Source organism: Denticeps clupeoides, unplaced genomic scaffold (assembly GCF_900700375.1).
Source record: "Denticeps clupeoides unplaced genomic scaffold, fDenClu1.1, whole genome shotgun sequence".
Classification (NCBI taxonomy): Eukaryota; Metazoa; Chordata; class Actinopteri; order Clupeiformes; family Denticipitidae; genus Denticeps; species Denticeps clupeoides.
Window position 1 is genome coordinate 38,823 of NW_021630105.1, and position 26,561 is coordinate 65,383.

Sequence of the window (26,561 nt, forward strand, 5' to 3'; positions counted from 1 at the left end):
GTCCCCTTCATTAAGGTACCGTCCCCACACATGGCTCCGGGCATAGCTGCCCACTGCTCACCAAGGGTGATGATTAAATACAGAGGATATATTTTGTTGTGTCACCGTCACCTCAAGGAAGGCCAGACTAGAGATGTGTGGCCCGTGGCCATTAATTAAAACTCAGACACGATAAAAGAGTTAAGATCATAACACGTTTAAATAAAGCACTCAGAGCGGTCCGTCTTTAAAATGTCACCATGTTTGTAATAAGACATTGATTCAGAACCATAACAACATATACATTTCCAGACCATAACCAAGGGCTCCGCCATGACAACGAAACAGGAAATGTAACATTAGACACATTCTGTTTTTTCATTACAACTTCAGTGATAGACAGTCAATGTGGATCAATGTGGATCTAATCAATCACCAGTTCTCCAAGCTGCCGCTCCACCATCGATTCTCCCATGTGCTGATCCCCGATGAATGCAGGAAGAGCTCATGCTTTGATTATTTTTCACAGCTTTGCCCGCAGAGGCCAATCGCCAAGCATGATCAGTGGTCAATCTTGCAGATTATCCTGACAGATTTTATGGTGGAAGATGCAATCGTTGAGCGGGAACATGCATCGGTCACTCATGATCATTTTTCAAACGTCCAAGGGTTCTTCTGACGAATGCAAAGGACTTCAGGTGGCTCAGAAAATCCCAGACATTTACAAGATGAACATATACGTTCCTTCTGCGCTGCATCCATTAGTCCACTTCCATTAGAAAGACACCAAAACAGAAAGGGATTTCCTTGCTTAGTGTTTGGCACGTATTATTGCTATGTCACCCTGACATGGGTGGCATTTTCTTCTACGGCAGTAACTTCTACGACTTGCCTGATCACTCTGTCTGCTCGTATTTACACTGTGATATTCTTCCATCACTCTGTACCCTATGAGGCCATACAAGACAACCTATATTCACATGTGACATCATAAACAAACACTTAAATGTGGTGAAAAGCAAGTGTTAGTATTTCTCTTAACATCCACTTTCGTGACATTAACAATAAAGCTGAGTTTCCTGGTCACGGGTTAAGCCGAGTTCAATGATAAAAGAGAATGTCAGTTAGGGGCAGTGGTGGCCTAGCGGTTAAGGAAGCGGCCCCGTAATCCGAAGGTTGCTTGTTCGATTCCCGAACCGTCGAGGAGCCACTGAGGTCCCCTTGATGAAGGTACTATCATGGTGCCCACTGTCACCAAGGGTGATGGTTAAATACAGAGGACACGTTTCACCGTGTGCTGTGCTGCAGTCTCACAATCACTTCACCTTCACGTGAGGTTTTTCAACCATCCAAAAACGCCTGGGACTAGGCTTAATCCATGAATGGGAAACTGACACTCGGTAAATACTGGGTTAAATAATATTTGAATATACTGAAGATTTTGGGTGTTTTTCCAACAAACTAATGTTAAATAGAATGAATCCACAGCAGCCACGACTGAACCTTTCAAAGACCTTTAGTGGAAAAGCAGGTGAGGAAATTTCCAATCCAGTGAAAGGAAAACTGTAAATTAAATGCTGACAGAAGCGGACGAGATTAAGGAGGTGGAGTATAAATAGAAACGAGACGAAGGACCATGCATCAGAAAATCAGGCCAAAATAACATTATACAGAACTTAAAAGAGCAAAAACCATGATCCTGAGGGCTGAAGAGCCTATGCTGCATTCAAAATCAGAAATCGCATTTTTGAAAAAATAAGAGTTTCCCTCTTAGATTACGACACTGACTGGTCAGAACTCGTAATAATGATATTTCTGATAGTCCGTGAAGGCAGCACTATTCACACATTCAACACAACACACACTGGGCACCTTTTTCACTGGTTCTTCAGCAATCACCCATTTAAAGAATATTCATCCCTTCTTCCATCGTGTCAGCTGTGAGCTGCTGACTTTGCTGAAGAACAGAAGAGTTCTACAGAAATGACATGAACTCAATGCAAGAATCTTTCCAGCTGGGCCCACAATTTCATCCGTGCTAACTAGCTAGTTACCAATTTCAGGGTTTTTCAGGGTTTCCACTGAAGGCTTCGCTGCTGCCATAAAACGAGCTGCAAATTGTCCACAAACAGGCTTGTGCAGCATTTGGCTGTTCCTGTTGCTTTTCTGAAACTTTTCCCGTTTTTTGTGTGCTGGAATTGTTAAGATGTAGCAACATCTCAGAACTTGGGAATATGGAAGGTTTAATGAACTTTTGTCTCCCCACGTTTTCAACCAGAGCTTAAGGCCCAAATTTATTCAGGGCCCTGTGCACGTTCCCCTCTTTTTTGTGCGATGTCCTGCTAACATTATCACTGTGCAACCATCAATATTTTTTTACGGGTCGTTCAAACTGCTGACAGGCCTGTCATTAACTTTTAGACATTACAAAGTTAAAGAGCAAAAAGTTCAGCACAAATTCAAATATCTGAAACAACATATATCACAAAAAAAGTCATTTTTTTTAATAATTGTCCACTGTATTCTCCTCTACCCTTTCCCAAAATCCAAAGCCAAAAAAAGTCTCATCTGGAGGTTTACTTTATCGTCGCAGCAGAACACTGGTCAAAGACAAAAGTACTAGTGCAATGCTGGGGTGGGCCTGGCGCACTGTGCCCGACGCCTTGTTTTCTGATGGGTAGGCTGAGATTCGAGTGCGATCCCCACTGGAATTGATACGTGGTCCACTGTGGCTGCATAACCCATCAGTACACATCCCACTTCCTGAACCGCTGACATCATCACCTGAGGACAAGATGAGGGGGAAAAATAGTTGAAATATTGATCTGTTGACATTTACACTGCTGCAGAACACACGAAGACTTCTATTGTCATTAAGCTACTTTCAATCCAAAAAAATGAATAAATTAAATCAAATTTTATTTAAATAGCACTTTCACAATACAAATACAATGTAACACAAAGCAGATGCAGTTTAACATCATTGGAATGTAAGTTATACAATTGTCACTTTACCAAACTGTTAAATAAATCAGATGAAAGTATGTTACTACGACGCAATTCCAAACTAGGATATTAGCTCTGTATCAGAGAGAAATGAGAACGTTCTGGCGATATTCTTATACTCCTAATTCTTATGCACAGAACAGATGCTTAAGTTTTTTTATATGTTGACCAGCGCTAAATGCCACATGAGGAACTCACTGTTGTCCTGGAAATCCACATCGTTGCCGTTGAGCGCATTCTTGAGCCGGTTGGACATGATCTTAAGCTGCATGATCTGCTGACGTATGGTCATATCTGGTTTGGTGATGTCAATGTCCACCTCAGGGTTATTTATCTGGCTGGCCAAACCATCACCAATCACCTGGGGGAGGTATCTGCCAACATAAAAAAGGCCAATTGCAACCCTTCCATCCATCTTTCAGTGCAAATCGCTTTCCTACATCCTTGCTGCCAATAAACTGTCAATCACCAATCCCTCTAATGAATTTGTGATTTTATTTCCTACGCCAGTGTTCTTTCACATCGCCGCCTACAGCTCTATGATCATGGTATTGGGCTGGGAAACTGCCAATAACAGTGAAAAAGCTCTTTGTCACGGCCATTAAACTGCCCATAAGTCAAATCTATTGGCCGCTCCTTTCAGCGGCATGATATGCTGGAACGATCGCTCGCATGCATTATTAATGACCCAAAACGTTTGAGCCACACTTTTATTACCGAGCCTGACATTTATCTCTGCATATCACATTAAGGCACACACGCTCAGACACACACGTTTACGACATGGCATGTCACATAATACTTACATGCCAAACAATAAATCAAAACTGCTCTGTAATCATTTTACGGCAGGGAGGACCAACATGCTTTAACATGTGTATGTGACTAAACAGTCAAAGTGACACCATCCCATGTGTCTCTTCAATTTGATTTGTGAATTTAAATTTTTTTAAAAAGCCACTCAGGTACACCTGGCATGGATGAACATGCACTGTACCTCGCCTTAGTCATGCCATTCCAGCAGTTGTCGTCACTGGCTGGGCTGGGTGCGGCTTTACTGTTGCACAGGGCCTGCGGGAGCTGAATCCAGTACATGTCCATCTCCTTCAGCTTGCTGGACACGTCTGTGATCTGCGGGACACACCACCCGTTTTATTATTCAGCTACAATATTTTATTCATGCAGTAACTGCACAGAATAAAGGCCCGGAATGGGTGTCTGGAGTGGCCGATGGGACCTTTAACACCCAACGATAGCTTAACCTTTCTGGTCTGATGACATTTAACTCCCTGGCCCCTAACTTTCAATTTTAATCATTAATTTATAGATGCCATTCAAGTTTCATTTCATACCCAAATTCTGCAAAAAACTAAATAATAACCTCATTGACCATTTAGGCTGTTTTTTGTCCATACCTGCACCTCTAGTCGGACGGCAGCATTGGAGGAGGGTTTGTACTCCAACACGGTGACTGTGCTGAATTTCTTGCCCTCCACAGTCAAAGAACTCTGGGTGCTTTCTGGGTTCCCACAGGCCTGAAGCATCTGAGGCATGCAAAAAAACATGATGCATTTTATTAATAAACTTGTTATAAGAAATTGAAGATTCTGCGATATAAGGTAAGCATGTACACACCTGGCTGGTGTAGATCTCCATGTTCTCCTGCATGGTGCGCAGACCCTCTGAGACGTGCACTGGAATGGAGTGGAGGATGGAGTCCATGCTGGGGTTACTCCCAAAACTGGCAGCCACCTGAAGCATGGTGTCTGGCAAAGAAAAGAAATCCATTGATTTCCTCTGCCACCATGTGTGTTTTTGTGTGTTTGAGTCAGGCCTGCACGCACCTATGAGGTTCTCCCACTCGGAGTCCAAGTCGGCCTGGTTGGCCAGGCAGCCCTTCATGACGTTTTTGCAGTAGTTGGCGCAGGGCTTCAGCATTCCCAGCCCACGACAGTGTGGGCAGTACATCAGCCCCATGATGGCACGGTTGCATTCTGGACTAAGAGGAACCTGTCGCAAGTGACACCACTCATCGTTATCAGCAACAATGACAAGGATAAGGACAATTTGTTGCACTGAAACCAAGTCTTGTCGCCCACATCTTATATAATCCTAATGAACACCAAAAAAACATATATGCAGAATGCTAATGCAAGGGGATCACAAAATATCTTGAAACCACAAGCCCGATTCATACAAAGCATCTTTTGCGGGTGGATCTTGTTATATTCGTGCCTACGAAGCAGCTCCTTGGAGGAAAAAAAGTGGAAACCAGAGCGGTCTTTGAAACATCTAAGAAGCTCACAGGTACGGCCCTACAGGGACGGCGCCAAGATGATATAAATATTAATTTTGTTTACTTCTTGACATGCCGGAGCCTCACATCATACACAACCGCAAATGCGCTCGCATATTCCATCAGTCCCTCAACGGCCTGGCGGGGAGAAACGGGCTCAGAAGTTCCAGCGAATGATTATGACAACTGAGACAGGCAGGATGATGATGGTGATGATGATGATGATGATGATAGGGCTGCTAGATTAAGACAAATCACAGTGCTGCCTTCCAGGCATTATCAGGTGCTGTTCTCCTGGACAGTTCTTCCTGCACAGTGGTGCTTCACCGAGGCCGAGGCTGAAGCCCTACGTCAAGAAAGGCAAGCGACCTATCATTTTTTAACACCTTCCTCAGCGTCCGTCAGGAGGGAATAAGTGGGTTTTTCATCTCGGCAGCCTAACAGTTCAGAGAAAAGGTTTAAACACTTTTCATCTGTTGCAGAACTCGGCAGGGGATGACTGTCTTTTTAAGCAATATTGTATGATAATAATGACAATGGTGGCCAGCGGAGTGCATGGCAGCATTAAAATGTAAAAGGCCAAGCGTTCTACTGCTTTCTGTGGCAGCTCAAACAGAGATCACACGTGACTTCCTGTTTTTATGTGATGACTTTGGAACATCCTCCACTTCTCCGCGACCCCGGAACGAATCACATCGACGCAGCGGGAGTCACCACGGAGACCGTCGCTATGGGCTGATGCCCACTCCCACCCCACCTGCCGCCTCCCTCTTCCACAGAGGAGAAAGCCAGGAAACCCTGGTTAATCAGAGCTGTTTGTGTGGTGGACTGGATGGGCAGGAGTATAATCCACTAAATCCTACACTGTGGGACTGCACGCCAACATAGCCTGATGGTTAAATACAGAGGACACATTTCACCGTGTCACTGTGTGCTGTGCTGCAGTGTTTCACAATGACAATCAATTCAGTTTCACTTTATTCATTTGTTTTCATCAACTTAATTGTTTTTCAAAATTTCATCAACGAACCTTTGTGACGTGATGAACACGATACGAGACATAAATGAAATATACTATAAACAAAGTATAATGCAGCATTTGCAGCCAATATGGCCGCCTCTAAGAGTAGTGAGCAGTCAGTAGGCGAGTTGTGATCTAAGGTGAATGGCGTCTAATAAAAAGGCATCTTGGCAGCACAAAGATCCGCCTCTCTTTCCTCCCAATCACCAACCTCCGCTACAATATTTTGTAATATTGATGACAAATAAAAAAAGAGACTAAATATGGTTTGCTGAATAAAATCTGTACATTATTTTCATTCACAAAAATGAGGAGACACCATCCCGATTAATCGTGTCTATATTATGATCAATTCCCATTCGTGCATTATTGATATTACACAATGCTTCTTCTGGGTTATATATATATTTTTGGTGGTGGGTTATCACATGTCTGGAAGAAAACGATGAAGCGCCTTTTCAAGTGGAAAGGAAGACAGAATGTGTGTCGAAAAACATGGGGAGAAATGCGGCTGCTGGAATGGATGTCGAGTAATCTTGAGTCTATAAGGTGACAATAATATAATATTAAGATAACCTTGTTTTAATTGTGAAATGGGTTTGACTAAAAGAAAATGTCATTTTTGTCTGTTCTACCAGGTTAAACAGAATTACAATTCTAAAAAAAGAGCCTAAAAAAAACAATTACGTTGACTAAAACTAGACTAAAACAGTCATGGATGATTCTGAGAAAATAAGACACACGCCAGACTAGAATAAAAGTCAAATGAAAACAGGTATAGTATTCATTGTGAGAGAGGGGACATGCAAGCAATGGCAGAAGCAGGTTGACCAAACCTGTGAGACCTTCCTAACGACCTCCCCGGCAACCGTGAGACCCTGCACAAATGCCCGTGCGGCAATGAAGGTCCGCGCCACCTTGGTCTTCAGCTCACCAGGAGCCTGGCCGAACGGCTGCAGCGTCTCCGTCTGCTTGGCGGCGCACTCCAGGAAGTCGTCGGTGAAGGGGGCAGTGGCGGGCGCGGACGCCTTCAGCAGGCGCTCCAGGAGGCGGGCCCAGAACTCGTCCAGAGCCTCTTCCAGGTTGAGCGAGGCACCGCGGTAGTAACGCCGCAGGTCGGCATAGAGGTCGCGGAACACACCTGCGTTGGGCCCATAGAGGCCGCCCAGCGCCGTCTGGAAGGACTCCTCCAGCCAACGCTCAGAACCATCCAGAAGTTCCAGGAAGTACGCTGTAACATTATACAAGGAGGTAAAGATCTCACACTCTTCATTTACACCCATCTTCATTGCTGCTTGGACTTTCCCTGCTCACAAATATAAAATTCATTCTACATGATGTGGTTAAAATGATTCAAATTCATCTATGGCCTGATCAGGGACAACTGTCCAGATCACAAAAATCCACCAAAGTCCCATGTGACGAATCTCACGGCAGAAAAAGCAGAAGCTCAGAACTCTCTAGATGCAGCTCATTTTGCTCAGAATTACAGTAAACCAGTCTTGGAGGGTGTCGGCCTTTATTTATGTGTGAGGGGCGTCATGAATAAGTCGATTTTTTCAGTAACTGCACGCTCTTTTATCTTGTATTAAATTGCACAAAGTACCTTTTCACAAGATTATATGGTACAGGCCAGACGAATTATCCATGGGACGTCCCAGGTTCAAACCCCACTTACTACCACAACACTAGATTTTACTTAATCCTGATATTGTGCTAAAAGAATATCAAATACTGTATATGAGTATATAAAGTTCACCTGGCTAATAAACGGCTTCCACAGTGCACTTGTATTATTTTGGCATAATAATAAATGTAACGTTTTTACATGACCTGCAAGAGACATCATACATGCCACAGGGCCGAGAAAATGAAGACGGCAGTCAGCAGAATAAAAATGGTCATCCACTTGAAATGATCCTCTAGTGAAGCAGAACCTCCAACAGAGACCAGTCTTCTCATTTTGTTTCTTGGATTTACAGGAGTTTAGATTTATTTGAGAAGAATTGGCTTTTTGAAGCTGTTATGTATGTAATTACATGTATTTAATATTGCCGGGCCATTAAGAGGCTATAAATCACATTGAAGCATATTATTTGGTTTGTACAGTGTTTGTCGCTGTACAAGTTTGCACTGACACTTGTAAGAACCGCAACCCGTTAACCTATATTCAGTAAGAGGAGTCGTTCCGAGCTGAGCGTACCCCAGGCAGATGGTGCCCATTAGAGTCCCGCCTCCAAGAAGCAGGTAGCACCTTGTACCGCCCTCTCTGCTCCAGACATTAAATGTGCATGTACTTGTCAGCACTCGTGTTTGTGCAAAAGCGCTCAGATCAAGGGGAGCGGGTTCTAATGATAGGATGGTATGATTCCGTCTCAGCGTCCATCACCGATGCGACACGTTTTCCATTTCCTCTTCATTTCAAGGCGCTCTCACGGGCGCGTCTGACCGCAGAAGAATTTTCTTTGTGCCTCAGCGGTTTAATGAGACAAAGACGAATCTTTTAAGTTCAACTTCAAAGCCCTGTGTGAGGCGCATGTATAATGCTGCCAACACCCTAAAAACAACGATCTCAGGCACACGGTCAGAAGAATGCCTGTCTGAAATGAAAAAAATGTCATGTCCTGAGGGTTTTATGGTCTTAAGAGCAGAAAGTCTGTGTTTGCTTTTGTATTCTTCTGTAAATCTGCATATTTTAATTTTAAAAAGCCATTCTTTAAAGCCTGACATGTGCCAAATTATACGAGAACTGAGCCCAAAAATCCTCGGAAACAGCCTTTGTGGAGTGATTGTCAGAATGTACAGAGGAGTTGGAGGCTCTGTGATGGGTAGGCCTCGTGAAGTTCAAAATTACAGTGAAATTCTGAAATTTCAACTTGAAAGCTGATTAATAGTGCAGAAATTCTCTTTGCATTCTGTACAAGTATGTTTGCACAGGTTGAAATAAATCAATGAATCTATTTGTCTAATTTTCTAACCCAAATCTAAAGAAATTAGGATTTTCTACAGCATTTTTCCCTGAAGCAAGAAAACCAAAATTTACATTTACAGCATTTGCCAGACGCCCTTATCCAGAGCAACTTACAATCAGTAGTTACAGGGACAGTCTCCCCTGGAGACACTCAGGGTTAAGTGTCTTGCTCAGGGACACGATGGTAGTAAGTGGGGTTCCAACGTGGGTCTTCTGGTTCATAGGTGAGTGTGTTACCTACTAGGCTACTACCACCACAATACTACTATGCTACTACCACACCACACACCAAGTTCCTCTGGAATTTTGATTTAAATCTGTTAGATCAAGCAAATCAGAAGCAGTAGAGCAGAATAAAGTTGCTATACACTGTATTTAACATGTTCATTGTTAACATGTCCTTTAATGCAACGCATGCAACATCACTGTAAGAAAAGTAATAAAAATCACCTAGCGTCAGCGTAACACTTGGTAGACCTTTGACGTCCAGTGTAGAGCTGTTACCCCGAGCTTGTGCTAAATCAGCATGATCAGCATGGTAGGCATGATCGCTGAAATGATCGCTGCTTGTAAATGTGTTTTGGTGATTGGTAAAAGTATATCGCATGTTAAAAGTTAAGTTTTAATGAAAAGTTAAACCTTCATCAGGTGATGCATTTTAATTCTCGCGAGAGAGATGCCCAAATGGAGGCTGAGGAGGTGAAACGGATGCTAGACTCAGGAGATCATGCTTTAAACCTGTTAAAAAGCTCTACTCAGATAGCTGCTCTAGTCCAGGGCAGGTTGTGATGTGAGGTGTGGGTGGCTGGAAAGGTCGTCCCCCGAAACCCAGAACTCCAGTCTGGCCTGACCCCCGTCTCCTAATTCTCTTTTCTCCACCCTTTCATCCTCTCTTTCTTTTCTCCATCTCTGTTCAATTACCTGCACTCTCTCCTCACTCATCTCTTCCCCCCGCACTGGTGGTGCCCTTGCCAAATCGATTTCCCTGCACTCCTCCACACTCCCCCGGTGGCATTCTGGGTAAAGAGGTTGGCACACTGAAGCGGGTAGTTGTTATCTGCTTTAATTAGAGCAGCAGTCATTAAAACGCGCATTAAAAGGTAAGTGAACTGACGGAGCCGTTAATGCTAAATGAGCTCAGCAGAAACGTGGCCTGTGAGCTGTTCACACACACTTCATCCACCATGGATTCATCCACCATGTATTCATCCACCATGGATTCATCCACCATGGATTCATCCACCATGTATTCATCCACCATGGATTCATCCACCATGTATTCATCCACCATGGATTCATCCACCATGGATTCATACACCATGGATTCATCCACCATGGATTCATCCACCATGTATTCATCCACCATGGATTCATCCACCATGTATTCATCCACCATGGATTCATACACCATGGATTCATCCACCATGGACCTGACGCCCAGTTTAGCTAGTGAAGCTGGAACTCACTGTCGACGTTGCGGTACTGGGCGTTGAGGGAGGCCTGTACGGAGCGACCCGCCTCCCTCACCAGCCCCTCGAACTCCCTCCGGCTCAGGTTGGACAGGGTCTCCTCCATGGCGCTGGTGCAGCAGGTGTAGCCCTGGGGACAGACGCGGAGGTGCTCCCCTGCAGGAGGAAACCATACACAGGCATGAGCAAGGATCATGGCTCACGGCGGTGAACAATGCAACTCTGGACCGAAGTTCCCTGGCACGATGGGAGCATTACAGTCCTGTAGATGGCAGTAACGTTCAGTGTCCACACCAGCAATGGAGACCAGTGACCAGATGTAAACGTCTGTGGGACGGGTTAATAACCGAGAACTAACCGGTTAGGTCATAAACAATAAACGAATGTGGGTCCCCAATTAAAATAAAAAGAGGGATGTCATTTTACAGGGACAAAGTCTACAAAAAAGGTTACAATGTTACAATGTGATACAATATGATATGACATACGTTATAATATGACGTTACATATATGTGACACGTTATAATATGTTAAATTACGTTGTATCATGTACATATGTTACAAAGCTCTCAGACACTGCCATCACTGCCATCACTGCCACTTTAAAAAAAAGACACATGAAAACAGAATGATGGTGAAGCTGGCATGAAGCTGCATTAAACCAACCGTGGAGACAAAATGATCCTTTAGAGAAGCAAGCGTCAGCCAATTAAAAAAGTCAAATGTTAATGAGGGTTGCCATACCCAGCAGAAGTGCACAGCCTGAAATAATTTCACCCCCAAAACACACACGCCCACACGGCAAACTGCAGTCCCTCAGCAGGTCGGCAGTGTGTGCCCAGCCCTGCCCAGTCCTCCCACTGAAGCCTGGTGGGGAACTGGAGCGAGAGAAGCTATCACTGCCATGCATTTTTTATAATGTCTGCCCCATGCAGGAAAAAGAAGAGAAAAAAGCACAAAGAGGCTGAATTGACATATTTATCGAGGTACATCTTTGAAGCAGGTGCAGCTAATGTGACAAAGTCAAATAAAAATTGGTGGATGGTGTAAATAGCTGCACTTTAACTAATGTGTCCCCCAAAAATGTTTTGATCCGCTTTTTTGTTCAGAAGCCGGCACACACATGACTGAAAATACACCATAAAGGAAAAAACTGTAAATCTGGCTCTACAAACTGCCAGTATGGGGCATAAAAGGGCGCAGAGGTAACTTACTAATAAGAAGGTGCAGCAAAGTCTTTGCTTGCCTATCAAATCTCCTGCTCACCTTTTTAATAACAGCGGCATTTAAGCCACAGAAGACTTCAGCGTGTGCCGCACTGAGGTGATTTAATGCGCCGGAGTCGCCCGCGGGGAAAGTGCGAGTCTGTGAGAAAGCCGAATGAGGTGGGGATAGTAAGATCATATTCCACGGCTGCCGAGGAGGACCTCAATCTCATTAAACATCTCATCTCCGGCTGCCTCACGAGGGCTTGTCCATTTCAGCCAGCAGGCTGTCCGCGAGTGTGCCCTGCATTTCAATTTCTGCTGACAAGGGACCGGGGAGGACAAGACAGATGCATCTGCTCTCCTGCTCCAACCCACCATGCAGGGAGAAAGACCAGCATTCTCCAATATAACTAGAGATCATACGCTGCAAAGTCAAAACCTCAAATTAATGAACACTGTTTGACATTAATTTGCTTACATTACAAAATGTTGCGTAAAATATTATGTAACATTACAATATGTTAAGTGATCTGTATAGTTGTTTTGCCTGTATTAATTTTAGTTTTAGTCGAGTCTTTGCATCAAGCTGTCATTTTAGTCTTAGTCATGTCCAGAATCATTTTAATCTAGTTTTAGTTGACTTTAGTCTAGTTTTAATCAATGAAAATTGACAAAATATTATTTTAATCAAACCAATTTCATAGTTACTCTTATTAATATATTATTGTTACTTTATATACTCACGAATACTCTACATCCATTCCTTTTTGTCCCTGCCAACTGCTCACCCATAGCAATTAATGCCATGATTGCATATTGTGGAAGTGAGATACAGGAAACAGAAATACTGCATAAAAATAATAATGCGATTAAATGAAATAACGTCTTCTTTCCTTTTCATCAACAAAAATGTGTTTTTATTTTTATTTAGTTTTAATTTTGTAAACCATATTTAGTCGCAAACAATATTACACATTATATTTCATTGTAGTTATCTTCACATCAACAGCATTTATATTGCATCTCGTCTTCGTCACAAAGGTTTGTTCAAAAATTCTGTTTATTTATATAACATGATAACGGTTATGATATTACTTTACATTACCTTCTGTTACACTGCGATGTGTTACACATGATATCTTATAGTTTAGTGGAAGTACTGAGTCTTCATGAGACTGAAAATTGAAAAATGACAGTAATGTGGATAAGGTATCCTGATTGCGTAGTGCCACTGGTCACTTGGTGAAATTTCCACCTCTAGTGTAGTACTGGAAATGAACGCCTTTAAAACAGCTTTAAGGTTTTGGTATGTGTGTCCCATTTGAATCCCAGCCAAAATCAAGAAAGAAAATCTCTTGATCCTGTTCTTTAAGCTCCTGCCCTCTTTCTGTCTCTCTTTCCCTCTCTACTGCCTTGCATTAGTTGTTCTGGACCCAGTCAGTGTTCCGCCTCTGAATACACCAGGGTCAGTGGAACACTGATTGCTTGATTCAGATCTGTTGGTCTCTGGAACGGAACAAAAAAACAGTCCCTGAGGTCTTGGCTGAGAAATCTGTGCCACGAAGCAGAGCTTCCCAATCCTGGTCCCTGGAAGAACATCTTAACGTTACCCTAACCATGCTCAGAAGACCATTTTACACCAAATGTTGGATGAATTGGGTTATTTGGGTCCATACGACATTTTAGAAGGTTTTATTATGCGGAAAAACAATACAGAATTTTAATCAAAAATTTGCCTCATTCTTTAAATTATCGTTCATATAATTTATTTGGAGTATTTTAAATTGTGGCACAATATTTCATTAATATATAATAAATATAGAACAAATATAATGTTTATAATATTCCCAAAATAGTTTTAGAACCATGCATCACAATGCTGTTTAATTCTCACCATAATAAACTACACATATTGTACCTTTAAGTAATTTCAACATTGCACAGTAATACCACATGCACACAGGAAATAACTGAATTAGCAGTCTGGTCGTCCCACACTGACGATGGGGGACCAAAATCCAGAATCGGGGCCATTTGTTAATGGCAGTGATATTTTTCCTCATTCATCTCTAAAACGTCCCCTGGGCCCGGCCGCCGCCATCAACCCACACCGATTCTTCCACAGGATCTGCTTTGATAAATGGCCAGTGTGGGTAAATTGGATTGTGAGCGGCATCCCCCAGTTCTGGTTCAGCAGATCGCCACAGCTCGCCTGCACCGTTCTCTAAATCACTTCCCTCCTATAATCACATCACCAAGATGTTAGGTAATTGCTAAATGCCATTAAACATTTACGCCGCCAATTCGGTTACTGAGAGCTTGGGGACAATTTGCATGTATTACCAAAGCTCACGAGGACACGGATAAAGCAGGTAGATGTTTAAGCGTGGTGGTGGGGTGGACCACACATACAATATGCATCTTCATTTCACTTCATTTCTCCTCAGCCTGGGAAACTGGCACTGATCCTGAAAGTCATCTTCAAGGAGCTGTGGGGAAATGGGCCAATGTGTCAAAGTCACTTTCATCCCAAATGAGACCCGCCTCATGGGTTTGAGCTCATGACGCATGAAGGATCTTCACAGTTGTCAGAGCAGGAACTCAACCGAGCCACAACATAATGGCACGGGCTATGTAACGATTTTAATATGGTTCGGTAAAAAGGAAACATTTTCACAAACCCGACCTGCTGACCCCAGTTGTGAAACACTTCAGTTTAAGCTGATTGGGCCATGAATTTGTTTTCATGCATTTTACATGGATGTAATGTTAGTAGTGACCCGTCACCTGATCTAAAAGATGAGGTGGTCCATCAAGAACTCATCTCCAGTGACAGAGAAGCATAAATCATGCGGCATATCGAGGAGTGAGAACCATTTTGGGATATGAACAAAAACCAAACCACTTATCACAGAGAAGCGCTTGTGACTATTTTTGAAAATTAGAAATGAAGAAAAAAAAAATATATATATATATATATATATATATATATATATAAGTCAGCAAATTGTCACTTGTGCCATCATGGATCTCACCCCTCAGCTGAACGGGCGTGTTGCCAGTGTCGGTGTGAACAGGCCCCGCCCCCAGGATCCAACCAGCACATCCCACCGCTGCTGTGAGAAATATGAAGTCAATGAAGGATTTCCTTCATCCTTTTCACTTAGTCCATCCCCCCTCTGCATCACTTTCTACACTAAACTATTAATAATCATATTCATATTACTTTTAAATAAATAATCATATTCATCTTACTTACTTCTATTACAACTGGCCAAATCACATAATTTAAAGGGCAAATATCAGGATTTTACTGTGAGCGTGATATATGCTGTGTTTAGATAGCATTTCTGTAAATCACCCATAAACACATAAACCGCTCAGAGGAAACTGTCCGACCTCCCTAATCTCCGGCATTAACGCTGACCTTATTCTGAAAAGTGGGTGCTGTGGGCGGGCTGAGGTCGCGGGGAAACTGCGGGGTGAACTAAGCCGCTAAAGAGTCGCCATCATTTAACACAACACCCCATAATCTGCACACAACGCATTAAAGCCAGAATTTAAAATGCAGTGACAGCAGCGTGGCGGGACAACGAGGGAAGATGAAAAAACCTCTGTGTGTTGGGGATTATATCCATACCATCCGTTGGGTGTTATATATTAATGTGAGTTGGATTCATACAAGACCAAAGCTCAAGCTGGACACCGATGCCTGTTGGCACACAAAGGCTGTGAATATATGGAGCAGGGATTAAAGTATATCAAGGAGATTATCATACAGAGGACAATACGGAGGAGAAAACCAAGACTGAGCTTCTGTCTGGACCTGTCTGATGACAATCCCGCATATTACAGGCAAAAAAAAAATAGATATCTGCAGTAAATGGTGATAGTAGCCTAGTGGGTAACACACTCGCCTATAAACCAGAAGACCCAGGTTCAAACCCCACTTACTACCATCGTGTCCCTGAGCAGGACACTTAACCCTGAGTGTCTCCAGGGGGGGACTGTCCCCGTAACTACTGACTGTAAGTCGCTCTGGATAAGGGCGTCTGATAAATGCTGTAAATGTAAATGGCCGAAAAACCATATCCCAAATAGTGCTAGACGATTTATATATCAGCATTTTCTATGAAGTGTGCTAAATGTATAAGCCACTGGCTGGATATTCATCATTATATTGGTGTATAACTTGATGTATAAGATATAAGCAACATTTTAATGTGTCACAGAAACATTAAACATTATAAATGCTTCGTTTATTCATTTAGTTGGTAAAATTTATCGGCATTTAAGAAAAGCTGGGGAATTAAATAAATGAATTTTCTCAAAAATTACAAACACAAAATCCAACGAATCTCCTACAGAACAAAATTCTGCCTTTTGCCTAGAACATAAAGTGATGTGCTGATATGGACATTATGAACAGCCAGTCCGCGCCCCCAGATCCGGATACATGTGTCAAATATGGATTCGTTATATGGTTCTTAATAAAAACGAACCTAAACCTGGTCCTTAATTAAAAATTGAGTCTAGTGTAAAATGTTCCTTAGACATCAAAAGATACACAAACAAGCTGTTTCTCTGAATTTGAATGTAACATGTTACCATGATTTGCCCATAAATGGTCTGTTGGCAGGGATGTTTAATATAAATGGAAATGGGTTTTGTAAAAGAAAAATGTTTTTTAAATGAAAAGGCAGTTTCCTGTTTTATCCACTGTTCTATCGCTCCTTTTCAAAGCCATTTTAATGATGCATTACTCTTCTTTATCACTCAATTATTCATGCGCTTTGTCTACCTTCCACCTCAATTCGTTCCATCCCGATTCTCTCAGCCTTCCTGATTTTTACAGGGTCACGTCTTCAGGCGCCGCCACGGTTCAGGTCCACCGCGGAGGTGCTGAAATCGTGGCGCCGCACTGCCTTGGTTTAAAAGGCCCCGACCTCTGCCCCCCGGCCAAGGCCAGCACGCCGGGGCCGTAAACACGACTGATGCCCCGTCACTGTGTGCCGCGAGAAGCGACATCAAAGCCGCTCTGCTGCGCCCTCTTAAAGCGCTGAAAATGACGCTATAATTGTTTTCTGGGGCCATTTCATTGTAAATGAGCGCGCTTGGCGGTGTAAGGGACAGACATGTCCGAAGGTGTGTGTGTGTGTGTGTGTGTGTGTGTGTGTGTGTGCGCACCCCACTGAGCTCGGGCTACTTTGTAAAGTCTGTATCTGATTTAGAATGTGCTACCGTACACATCTATATAATCTTTATTACCTTTGGAGAAGGGCTTAAAAAGTGAAGAATGTGCTTCATAAAAAAGCAGAAATGGAGGTGTCTAATGAGCTCCTCTGATCCTCGGAGGGAGTGGTGTGGCCTCCTCCTCCTCTGGACTTTATTAGAAGGCCAAGTTTGCAGCACAGCGACACATGGGAGGTTTTTTTTGGTGCCGCATACAATTATTCTGCCAAAGCGTTCTGTGAGAACCCTGAAGGTTTCCGACATGGCAAGCCTGCTCAGGCATGGCCCCAATTACCACAGCTCGCTTTCTGGGATTTATCATGAAAGACTTGAAAGTCACAAGCTCATCTGAAGGCCAAACGTCTCCAAGAAGCGCTTTACTTTCTACGCATTACATATAATAACATTGAAAAGGCCTTTATTTATTCTAGATTAGGCCGTATGATGTTTCCAAAGCGTTTTACTACTCTGCTCTGTCTGCCAGCCTTGTGTGTGTGTGTGTGTGTGTGTGTGTGTGTGTGTGTGTACAGAGCCTCAGAATTTACCAACACACACCTACCACGGTACCTGATGCAGTCTGGATGCGAGCTTCGGGGGTATTTTTAGGCGCGTTCAGGTCTCGCCGCTCAGATGTTCCTGGGGGAGCAGCGGCGTGGACTAATAAGAGGGAAGATCCCAGCCTGGGAGCGGCGACGCCCGCAGAGTGGGGGAACCGCTGGACGATGACGGCATTGTAATGAGGTGACAGCGAGGGCCGCGCCCAGGGGGACTGCTGCTGAGTCTGTAATCCCACCATCATTAGATTACTGCGTTTGTCAAGTCACATTTCAGAGAAGGGACAAGGGACATTTCACTCTTTTTTTACTGCTAATAATAGGCAGCAAAATTCAAGAAACGGGCTGCAAACGTGGAAGTGCGCAGAGACAGGCGAATTACTGACAGATTGAAGGCTTTTTTTGAGTGTTTATAGAACCTTTAAACTCCAGATTTAAAGATTACTAGTCATGTTTAATGATATTTTTGGATCGTTTTTAAAGATCCACGGAATCCCTGCTGTGAGTTTCGTGCAGGTGATGCAACTCGCCATCAGCAAGTATTTCTGCAGTAGGTCGGTCTTAAAAAAAATCTCCCGTTTGCCACATTTATACCCTGTTTATACCATCTATACCATGCAGATTAAAAGGACCCCAGTCATGATCAAACTCTTAGCTCTTACCTTATCCGATATTATGCCTAAAAGCTATAACTAATAATTCATTTTTGTCTCACGACCCGGGTGATCTCAGATTTTTGTCTGTAAAATTCAAGATCTGCAAAGTCTGTAAGTTTCCCTATAAAATACAAAGCATAAACATAAAATGCAGTCAAACCAAAAAACGTAAAGGTGAAAGATCAGATTAGAGTATCGGGGTTAATGTCAATCTGATGCCATGCAGAACATAATTGATTATATGGTAATGATGTTGCTTGGTGAATTTCTGGTTAAAATGTAGTGCTGTAGTGACAGGGCTCCGGGATTCCCTGTATTCAGATCAGGCAGCCACTGCTGGCCCTACTTTTTAACTAGGACGTTTTATCTGACGCCATCCGAACGTCCTGCCGACTGGTGCGGGACGCCTGTGTGGACACCTTGAAAAACGGCTGGTGCAGACGTCCGTGTGAACGAGGCTCTAACTCTCATCTCACTGATGTATTTGAAAACGTAATGTGAGGACTGATGGGACTGATCATAATGCATTGATAATCGAGGCCTTTATTCCCATTTATCTGCTGCACTGCATGCATGAAGACTCTTGCTCTTTGACCTGCTTCAAATTGCCATATTTAGCTCACCTGAAACATGGATTACAAAGTAAGGATTAGCGAGAGATTATCTGCGCGTTTCAAAGTGCTCCAATCCCACGGTAAATTATACGAATGAGACTCGACCGGACCATCCAGATTAGCGCTGCCAGCACTAAAGAGAAAGTTCCTTTTGAAAAGTGTGGTGACCTGAGTGCACATCGCATGTCCTTCACACACACACACACACACACACATCTCTACAGCCTTTAATTAGCAGACGACTGGGGAGATTACATATCGCGAGTGAACAAACATATGCGCTCTGTGCTGTGATTCTGCAGGGAGTCTCCAACCCTGCCGTCCCACGTGGCAGAGGAACATTCGAGATAATACTGCCTCTTCAATCCATTACAAACGGCACATTTACAGAACATTTATTTCTTATTTCTCCAGAAGCACACACGGTATGTCCGTATCTGCTGCAGAGCTGTCGGGTCGAGTTTGTGCGGCCTATAGTACCTGTCCTTTCCATATGATTCGCTGCCTACTGCATTTGTGTGCATTGGCGTCTGCATGCAAATTCAAATTTAATTTTATTTGTCACATACACAGTCATACAAGGTATGATGTGCAGTGAAATGCTTTTTGCGACTGCTACAGACCACAGTATTGCAAATGTTGCAAGTAAACAATGAACCAATATGCAAATATTGCAAACATAACCAAATATTACACTTTTACGTCTTTAACATACAATATGTGTAACTGACAGGGTGAAGGTGTGCAAATGAGTTACAGTTTTTTTTACAATGTTTAAAGAAAATAGAAAAAGAGCCATAAAAAAGAGCAGTAAGGTAAAAAGCGCAGAGTCATTTTGTGCAAAGTGGTTTTGTAGCAGCATGCGGCCGGAGCCTCGTGAGAGTCCTGGAGTGACACGTCCCTTCCAGCTTCGGGGATTAGACCAAGCACGGCCTCACGTTTCCACCACGTCTCTCCTCATCGGGCTCATGATCTACGGTGACGAGGCCTGGACCCGCTAATTCATCCTTTCACTGGCCTGTAAAGGGGCTTAACTGACCGAGCATGAAACCGATAATCTGACACTGGCGGCCGTGACGCCAAAACGAGCCTCCAAAGCGCTGAAGGAGAACCGCAACCGAAACGAAAGCTTTTGGTACAGATCCCCTTATTTTTTAGCCATACACTAAAAAATAAGGGGACCACATACTGTCCACTACAGATTAATGTCTTCATCGGCCAATCCCTCAAAAACCTACATTTACATAATTTACCAGACGCCCGTATCCAGAGCACCTTACAGTCAGTAGGTACAGGGACAGTCCCTCTGGAGACACTCAGGGTTAAATGTCCTGCTCAGGGACATGATGGTAGTAAGGGCTACTACTGTATCTGGTGTCACCTCAGACCAAAAGAACGTCTGACAAGAAGCGCATCTATATATTTCAGGCCAGGAATCAATGGAACACTTGAATGTTCGGTATTTTACATTTCTACATCTCTGTTGGCCATCCGGTTCTCTGCATCATGAGCACAAAAAGTCTGTAGACCAGCAGTAACCTTCACCCCCCCATCTATCAACACAATCACATTAATATTGATATTACTCCACAACTGTATAGACAGTAAGATGCAGTGAAAGTGACATGATTGTCATTGTGAGACACTGCAACACAGCACACGGTGTGTGGGCACAGGGCCTTCATCAAGGGGACCTCAGGGGCACCTTGGCGGATCAGGATTTGAACCTGCAACCTTCTGGTTAGGGGCCGCTTCCTTAGCCGCTGGACCACCACTGGAGCACCAGTGCCAAACACATCATTACTGAGCAGGACGTCAGGGGTTCACAGCTTCTCCAATAACCAAACACCAAAAACGGCCTCACATGGCTTCAATTTACAGGAGACACTCTACCCACGTAGTGGCTGCGGTGGCGTGGAAATGTTCACAACCCCCCCATACCGTACAAAACCGCAGCAGATCGTGACAGAATGGCAAGCAGAACTGGTGGAGCCACATCACGTTTCCACATATAAGACCATCTAGAAGGTTCTGCCAGGGATCAAAAAGCAGACAATGAGGATGTGGAGCACACGGTGACACGGTGAAACGTGTCCTCTGTATTTAACCATCACCCTTGGTGAGCAGTGGGCACCATGATAGGCGCCCGGGGAGCAGTGTGTGGGGACGGGACCTTCATCAAGGGGACCTCAGTGGCACCTCGGGATCCGAACCGGCAACCTTCTGATTACGGGGCCACTTCCTTAACCGCCAGGCCACCGCTGCCTCCAGAGGAACATAGCAGAGGATTCGAACTCTTTCACTGTGCATCTCTGCTACTAAGGACACACTCACACACGTACCAATACACAAGACATAGAGGGGACAAGGAGACACGACCAAAAATCCACCCATCACCATGTGATGGAGGCTGGAGGAATGTGTCCAGATGTCATTTAGAGCTGAGCCACCACCATGGAGCAATACAGTGATTCTGCGCAAGTGACATAACAGTGTGTGTGTGTGTGTGTGCAAGCACACACACACACACACACACACACACACAAACACCATTAGCTTTTCACTAAAGAGATCCTCCCAGTCAAACACAGGTGTGTGTGTGTGGAGTGAAAAGACCTGAGTGTAACCTGGCAGCAGGCCCCACGAGTGCAGTCACGTGTGTGTGTGTGTGTGTGTGTGTGTGTGTGTGTGTGTGTAGATCAGAGCTGGTGTTTCCAAGGCCCAACTGAGTTCCAACGCCGAGACCATCGATCCTCAAGACCCGACAAGCAGCAGCGGGTGTGGCATCCTGAAGGTAACAACACACACACACACACACACACACACACACATTTCCCACAGAAGACTGACTGAAGAAAAAAACCTTTGTGTCAGATTAGATTTTGAATTCCGCTGCGGTGTGATGAGATGCTGCTCCGCCGCGACTGCATGCCAGACAACCATCAGACATCTGTCCCCATCACTCCTGTCCCCAACACCCCCGTCCCCAACACCTTCGTCTCAGTGCCACGCTGGCCGGAGAAAAACATGAAAAACAAAAAAAAGAGACAACGTCCAGAATCCGTAATCTCGGAAACAGGCCATCTCCACCTCAGTTCCATGGATCAGTAACGTGACTGTGACATTCACAATCCCACAATGCATCACAAAAAACAATACGAGCAAGAAAAGCTAAGAAACGGTGTGGAGACAAATGAGCAGGGATCCGTCATTATTCACCAAGATTCCGACTCGCTGTCATCATGAAGAACGTCTGGTCCCTTCAGGGGAAAATCTGTGGCTTTCCCCCCAAATTCTCATATTACTATCACATTATTCTTTCCTAATTGTTCTCTTTTATAAAGAACCAATAAAATCCAATTCAAAACTCGGGCTGCTCTAACGGCAGCTTTTTAATTTCCAATAACCACAAGCGCAGTGCATGCAGAACCAATTCATGCACAGACCTCTGATTAGACCAAGTATTATACGTGTGAATTCATAATTCCATTTCATTGATCATTTTCAGCAGGATTCGATTAGAGATTTGACTAGAAATCATGTGCTGTTGCGGTGATTGATTGCGTATCGTATTGCATCGCGACGCAGCTGCCAATACCCACCGCCGGGCAGGAGAGAACGGTCGATAAGAGAATAAGGAACATGCACAGAAACCAAAACAGATCATTATCGACATTTAAACTGTAAAAAAAAGAGAGAATAGAGATGGAAAGATGAGCAGCGGGGAGAGGACAGTAGTGAACTGGAGCAGAAAAAACGAGATGGGCGTGCGAGGAGATGTCTTCATGGGTGTGTCCCAATTCCTCCTCCACGGCAGAGAACGTGGCGTTATTAAAAATCACACCGTGCATAAACTAACCCAGTTCTGATGGCCACCGATTTTTCTCTTTTTTTCCGTAAATGGCCTAAATATATGTAACATTATCCCACCTTTGTCTGAATCCTCCGCAGGGCTCGGGGTCTCGCCCAGTCATCTAAAGAACAGCACACAATGTGGGGCCATTTCATGTAAAGATGGCCGACTTGGGTGTCACCACCCCGACTCCCGCACAATAGCAGGCATCTCCAGTTACTTTTTGCCCTAAACAAATGATATAGGAAAACCTCTCCCTCCCGTGTACACGACTGAAAGAAAGCAGGTAATGCAAGGACTGTTAAAAAGCTCATGTAACCTTCCACAGTAAAATGTAGGTATTTTATGACACCTTTATATCATTATAAAAGCTGCCTTTTATTATACATGCACATTATAATTCAAATATTGCGGGAAGGCCCGTATTAAATTGTTTTTCCCCTGCAGAAGCCCACAATTTGTCTTACATGAATAAAATATGATTCTGGCTTTGAAGGGGTGCCTTTCCCCAGCCGTGCTTTGTGCACGGTGTCATTGAGACAGAACGAGGTGACCTTGAAAATCTCCACTGAGCCAACCGGCAATCTCCGGCCCAGAACACCATTAACAACATTTTACATTCGTATTCATTTATAGTTTGCCATGCCCTAATATATCAGTAATGATCATTTATTCCAGTTCTGCTTATCTTATGCATGCAACTTAATATTTTTTAATTGTGATTTTTCTTATTTTTCTTATTACTGAGGTCAAATACTCCACAATGCAGGTTGCTGGTTCTAACGTTTTTTCAGCGGTGTCTGTCACCAAGACGTCACATGGTAGTAAAGCGTTGAGACGCTCTTTAATCTGTTCACAAGACGTTCCTCATCCAACGCAGACAAGAACCTGCGGCCTGTCCCTCAGCCTGGAGACCCGCTGTCTGCCTGTCCGCCAGCAGCGCTGTGATTGGATTACGCCGTTGGCACATCAGTATTCAGGCTATGGTTCTGATATCCAGACTGTGGTGCTTTACCTGGCCTGGTTACACCAGGTCACCAGCATCAAAACGCACGGCCATATGTCCCGCATTTTCAAGAGCACTTTACTCATCCCGCCGGTGCACTAAAGTACACTCGGCATTTATCACAAGCTCACACCGCAGGGTACACGTGGGTGGGGGATGTATAGAACGCCATTTACATCCAGATCATTGTCGTACATTAACTTCCCATCAAACATACAGCCACACAATTCTTACTTCTATAATAACGACATTCAGAAGTCTAATAATGTAATGTGGCTGTTCACCAGAAGTGTGTGTGTGTCTGTGTGAGTGTGTGTGTATGCGTGTGTGTATGTGTCGGTGCGTGGGTGTATGTGTGTGTGTATGTATGTATGTATGTGTTCATGCAAGTGAATGTGCGTGTGTGTGTGTCTGTGTGTGCGTATGCATGTATGTATATATATATATATATATATATATATATATATATATATATATATGAGTGTGTGTGTGCATGTGTGTGTGTGTGTGTGTGTCTGTGTATTGTGTGTGTGTGTATGTGTGTGTGCATGCGTTTGCGTGTGTATGTATGTGTGTAAGTATGTGTGCATGCGTGTGTGTGTATGTATGTATGAATGTGTGCATGCGTGTGTGTGTGCATGTGTGTGCGTGTGTGCATGCGTGTGTGCGTGTATGTATGTGTGTGTGTGTGTGTATGTATGTGTGTGTGTGCGTGTGTCTGTGTATTGTGTGTGTGTGTGTGTCTGTGTGTGCGCATGCATGTATATATATATATATATATATGTGTGTGTGTGTGTGTGTGTGTGTGTGTGTGTGTGCATGTGTGTGTGTATGTATGTATGTGTGCATGTGTGTGTCTGTGTATTGTGTGTGTGTATGTGTGTGTGTGTGTGTGTCTGTGTATTGTGTGTGTGTGTGTGTGTCTGTGTATTGTGTGTATGTATGTGTGTGTGTGTGTTGTGTGTGAGTGTGTGCGTGTGTGCATGCGTGTGTGTATGTATGTGTGCATGCGTGTGCATGTGTGCATGCGTGTGTGTGTATGTATGTGTGTGTGTGTGTGTGTGTGTGTGTGTGTGTATGTGTGTGCGTGTGTCTGTGTTGTGTGTGTGTGTGTGTACAGCATCTATCCTGTTGCACCTCAGCACGTTCCTCTGTGCAGCTCCAGTGTAACTCTGGTGTGAAAGTGTCTTCATGTCGCCAGTTGAGGAACTTGGGAGATGATTCACGGTGACTCAGTGAGCGACTCTTCCAGACGCCACCAGGTCCTGCTGCTTCAGCTCCAGCCTGATAAGAACTGTTCATGGTTTCATGGCATGATGCCGCCTTCCTGCACCTGAACAGACAGGCCTGCAGCAGTCACACCCACAACACGCGACCCGCAACACGCAACCCGCAACACGCGACCCGCAACACGCGACCCGCAACACGCAACCCGCAACACGCGTGGGAGACTCGTTCATTTCTGGGGCGTCTGAGGCGGCATTTTAAACGAGAACCGAGCGGCGAGAGACATTTCGGGGTTCCTTACCCGAGATCTCCGACTGGGGGACGCCGTGCAGGGTGAACCCCTTCCCGCTGTAGAACTGGCGGACGTCCGAGCAGCTCCGCGCTTTGCTGGCCGCGTTGTCCGCGAACGACGGGACGGCGACGGCGGAGAGGAGCAGGACCGTCGCCGTAAAATCCATTTCTGCGAAGTCACTTCCCGGACGGTCGGAACAAGGCGCGGCCACGGCGCTACATCCCCGGGCGCCACGGTCCTCTCCCGGCGCTGGACAGGAATGATGCTGCTGGTCCTCTCCGCGGCTCCACCTGCAGGGTGGCGCTGGAACACGCCCCCTGACGTCGCTGCGTGGTGCAGCGCAACATCTGCCTTTCATTCTGCATTTCTCTCTGTGGTGACCAATTAACATGTGAAGAAAATATGACTGCAGTTATTGACCAATCGAAGGGCTCAAAAGTTGGTTCAAATCCCGAACTTCGAGGTTCCACTGAGGTCCCCTTAATAAAGGACCCATTCCCACACACTGGTCCCCGGGCGCCTGACATGGTGCCCACTGTCACCAAGGGAGACGGTTAAATACAGAGGACACATGTCACCTTTCCTTCCAACATGAGTTATCGAACATGAGTTATCGAACATGAGTTATCGAACATGAGTTATCGAGCATGAGTTATAGAACATGAGTTATCGAACATGAGCTATAGAACATGAGTTATCGAACATGAGTTATCGAACATGAGTTATCGAACATGAGTTATCGAACATGAGCTATCGAACATGAGCTATAGAACATGAGTTATCGAACATGAGTTATCGAACATGAGTTATCGAACATGAGTTATAGAACATGAGTTACCGAACATGAGTTATAGAACATGAGTTATAGAACATGAGTTATAGAACATGAGTTATAGAACATGAGTTATAGAACATGAGTTATCGAACATGAGTTATAAAACATGAGTTATCGAACATGAGTTATCGAACATGAGTTATAGAGCATGAGTTATCGAGCATGAGTTATCGAGCATGAGTTATAGAACATGAGTTATCGAACATGAGTTATAGAACATGAGTTATAGAACATGAGTTATCGAGCATGAGTTATAGAACATGAGTTATCGAACATGAGTTATAGAACATGAGTTATAGAACATGAGTTATCGAGCATGAGTTATAGAACATGAGTTATCGA

The 26,561-nt window shown here is 44.2% G+C and overlaps 1 protein-coding gene across 1 annotated transcript; it reads right to left on the bottom strand.

Moving 5' to 3' along the window:
- Positions 1-223: 223 nt before the first annotated feature.
- On the bottom strand, positions 224-25,653 carry gpc1a (glypican 1a). The gene is made up of 9 exons (XM_028969131.1): positions 25,394-25,653; positions 10,740-10,898; positions 7,139-7,533; positions 4,830-4,995; positions 4,621-4,751; positions 4,401-4,529; positions 3,983-4,116; positions 3,184-3,359; positions 224-2,763 (listed from the first exon to the last, which is right to left on the bottom strand). Exons 1-9 carry the CDS (start codon positions 25,548-25,550, stop codon positions 2,561-2,563), a joined length of 1,650 nt encoding a protein of 549 aa, XP_028824964.1. The 5' UTR covers positions 25,551-25,653; the 3' UTR covers positions 224-2,560.
- Between the last annotated feature and the right edge of the window lie 908 nt (positions 25,654-26,561).

Excerpts from the sequence above, each read along its gene's own strand:
- gpc1a (XM_028969131.1), bottom strand. The coding sequence starts at position 25,550 with ATGGATTTTACGGCGACGGTCCTGCTCCTCTCCGCCGTCGCCGTCCCG. Across the intron at positions 7,534-10,739 it reads CCAGTACCGCAACGTCGACA|CGTACTTCCTGGAACTTCTG; the intron begins GTGAGTTCCAGC and ends ATAATGTTACAG. Across the intron at positions 4,530-4,620 it reads TGGAGATCTACACCAGCCAG|ATGCTTCAGGCCTGTGGGAA; the intron begins GTGTGTACATGC and ends TGCATGCCTCAG.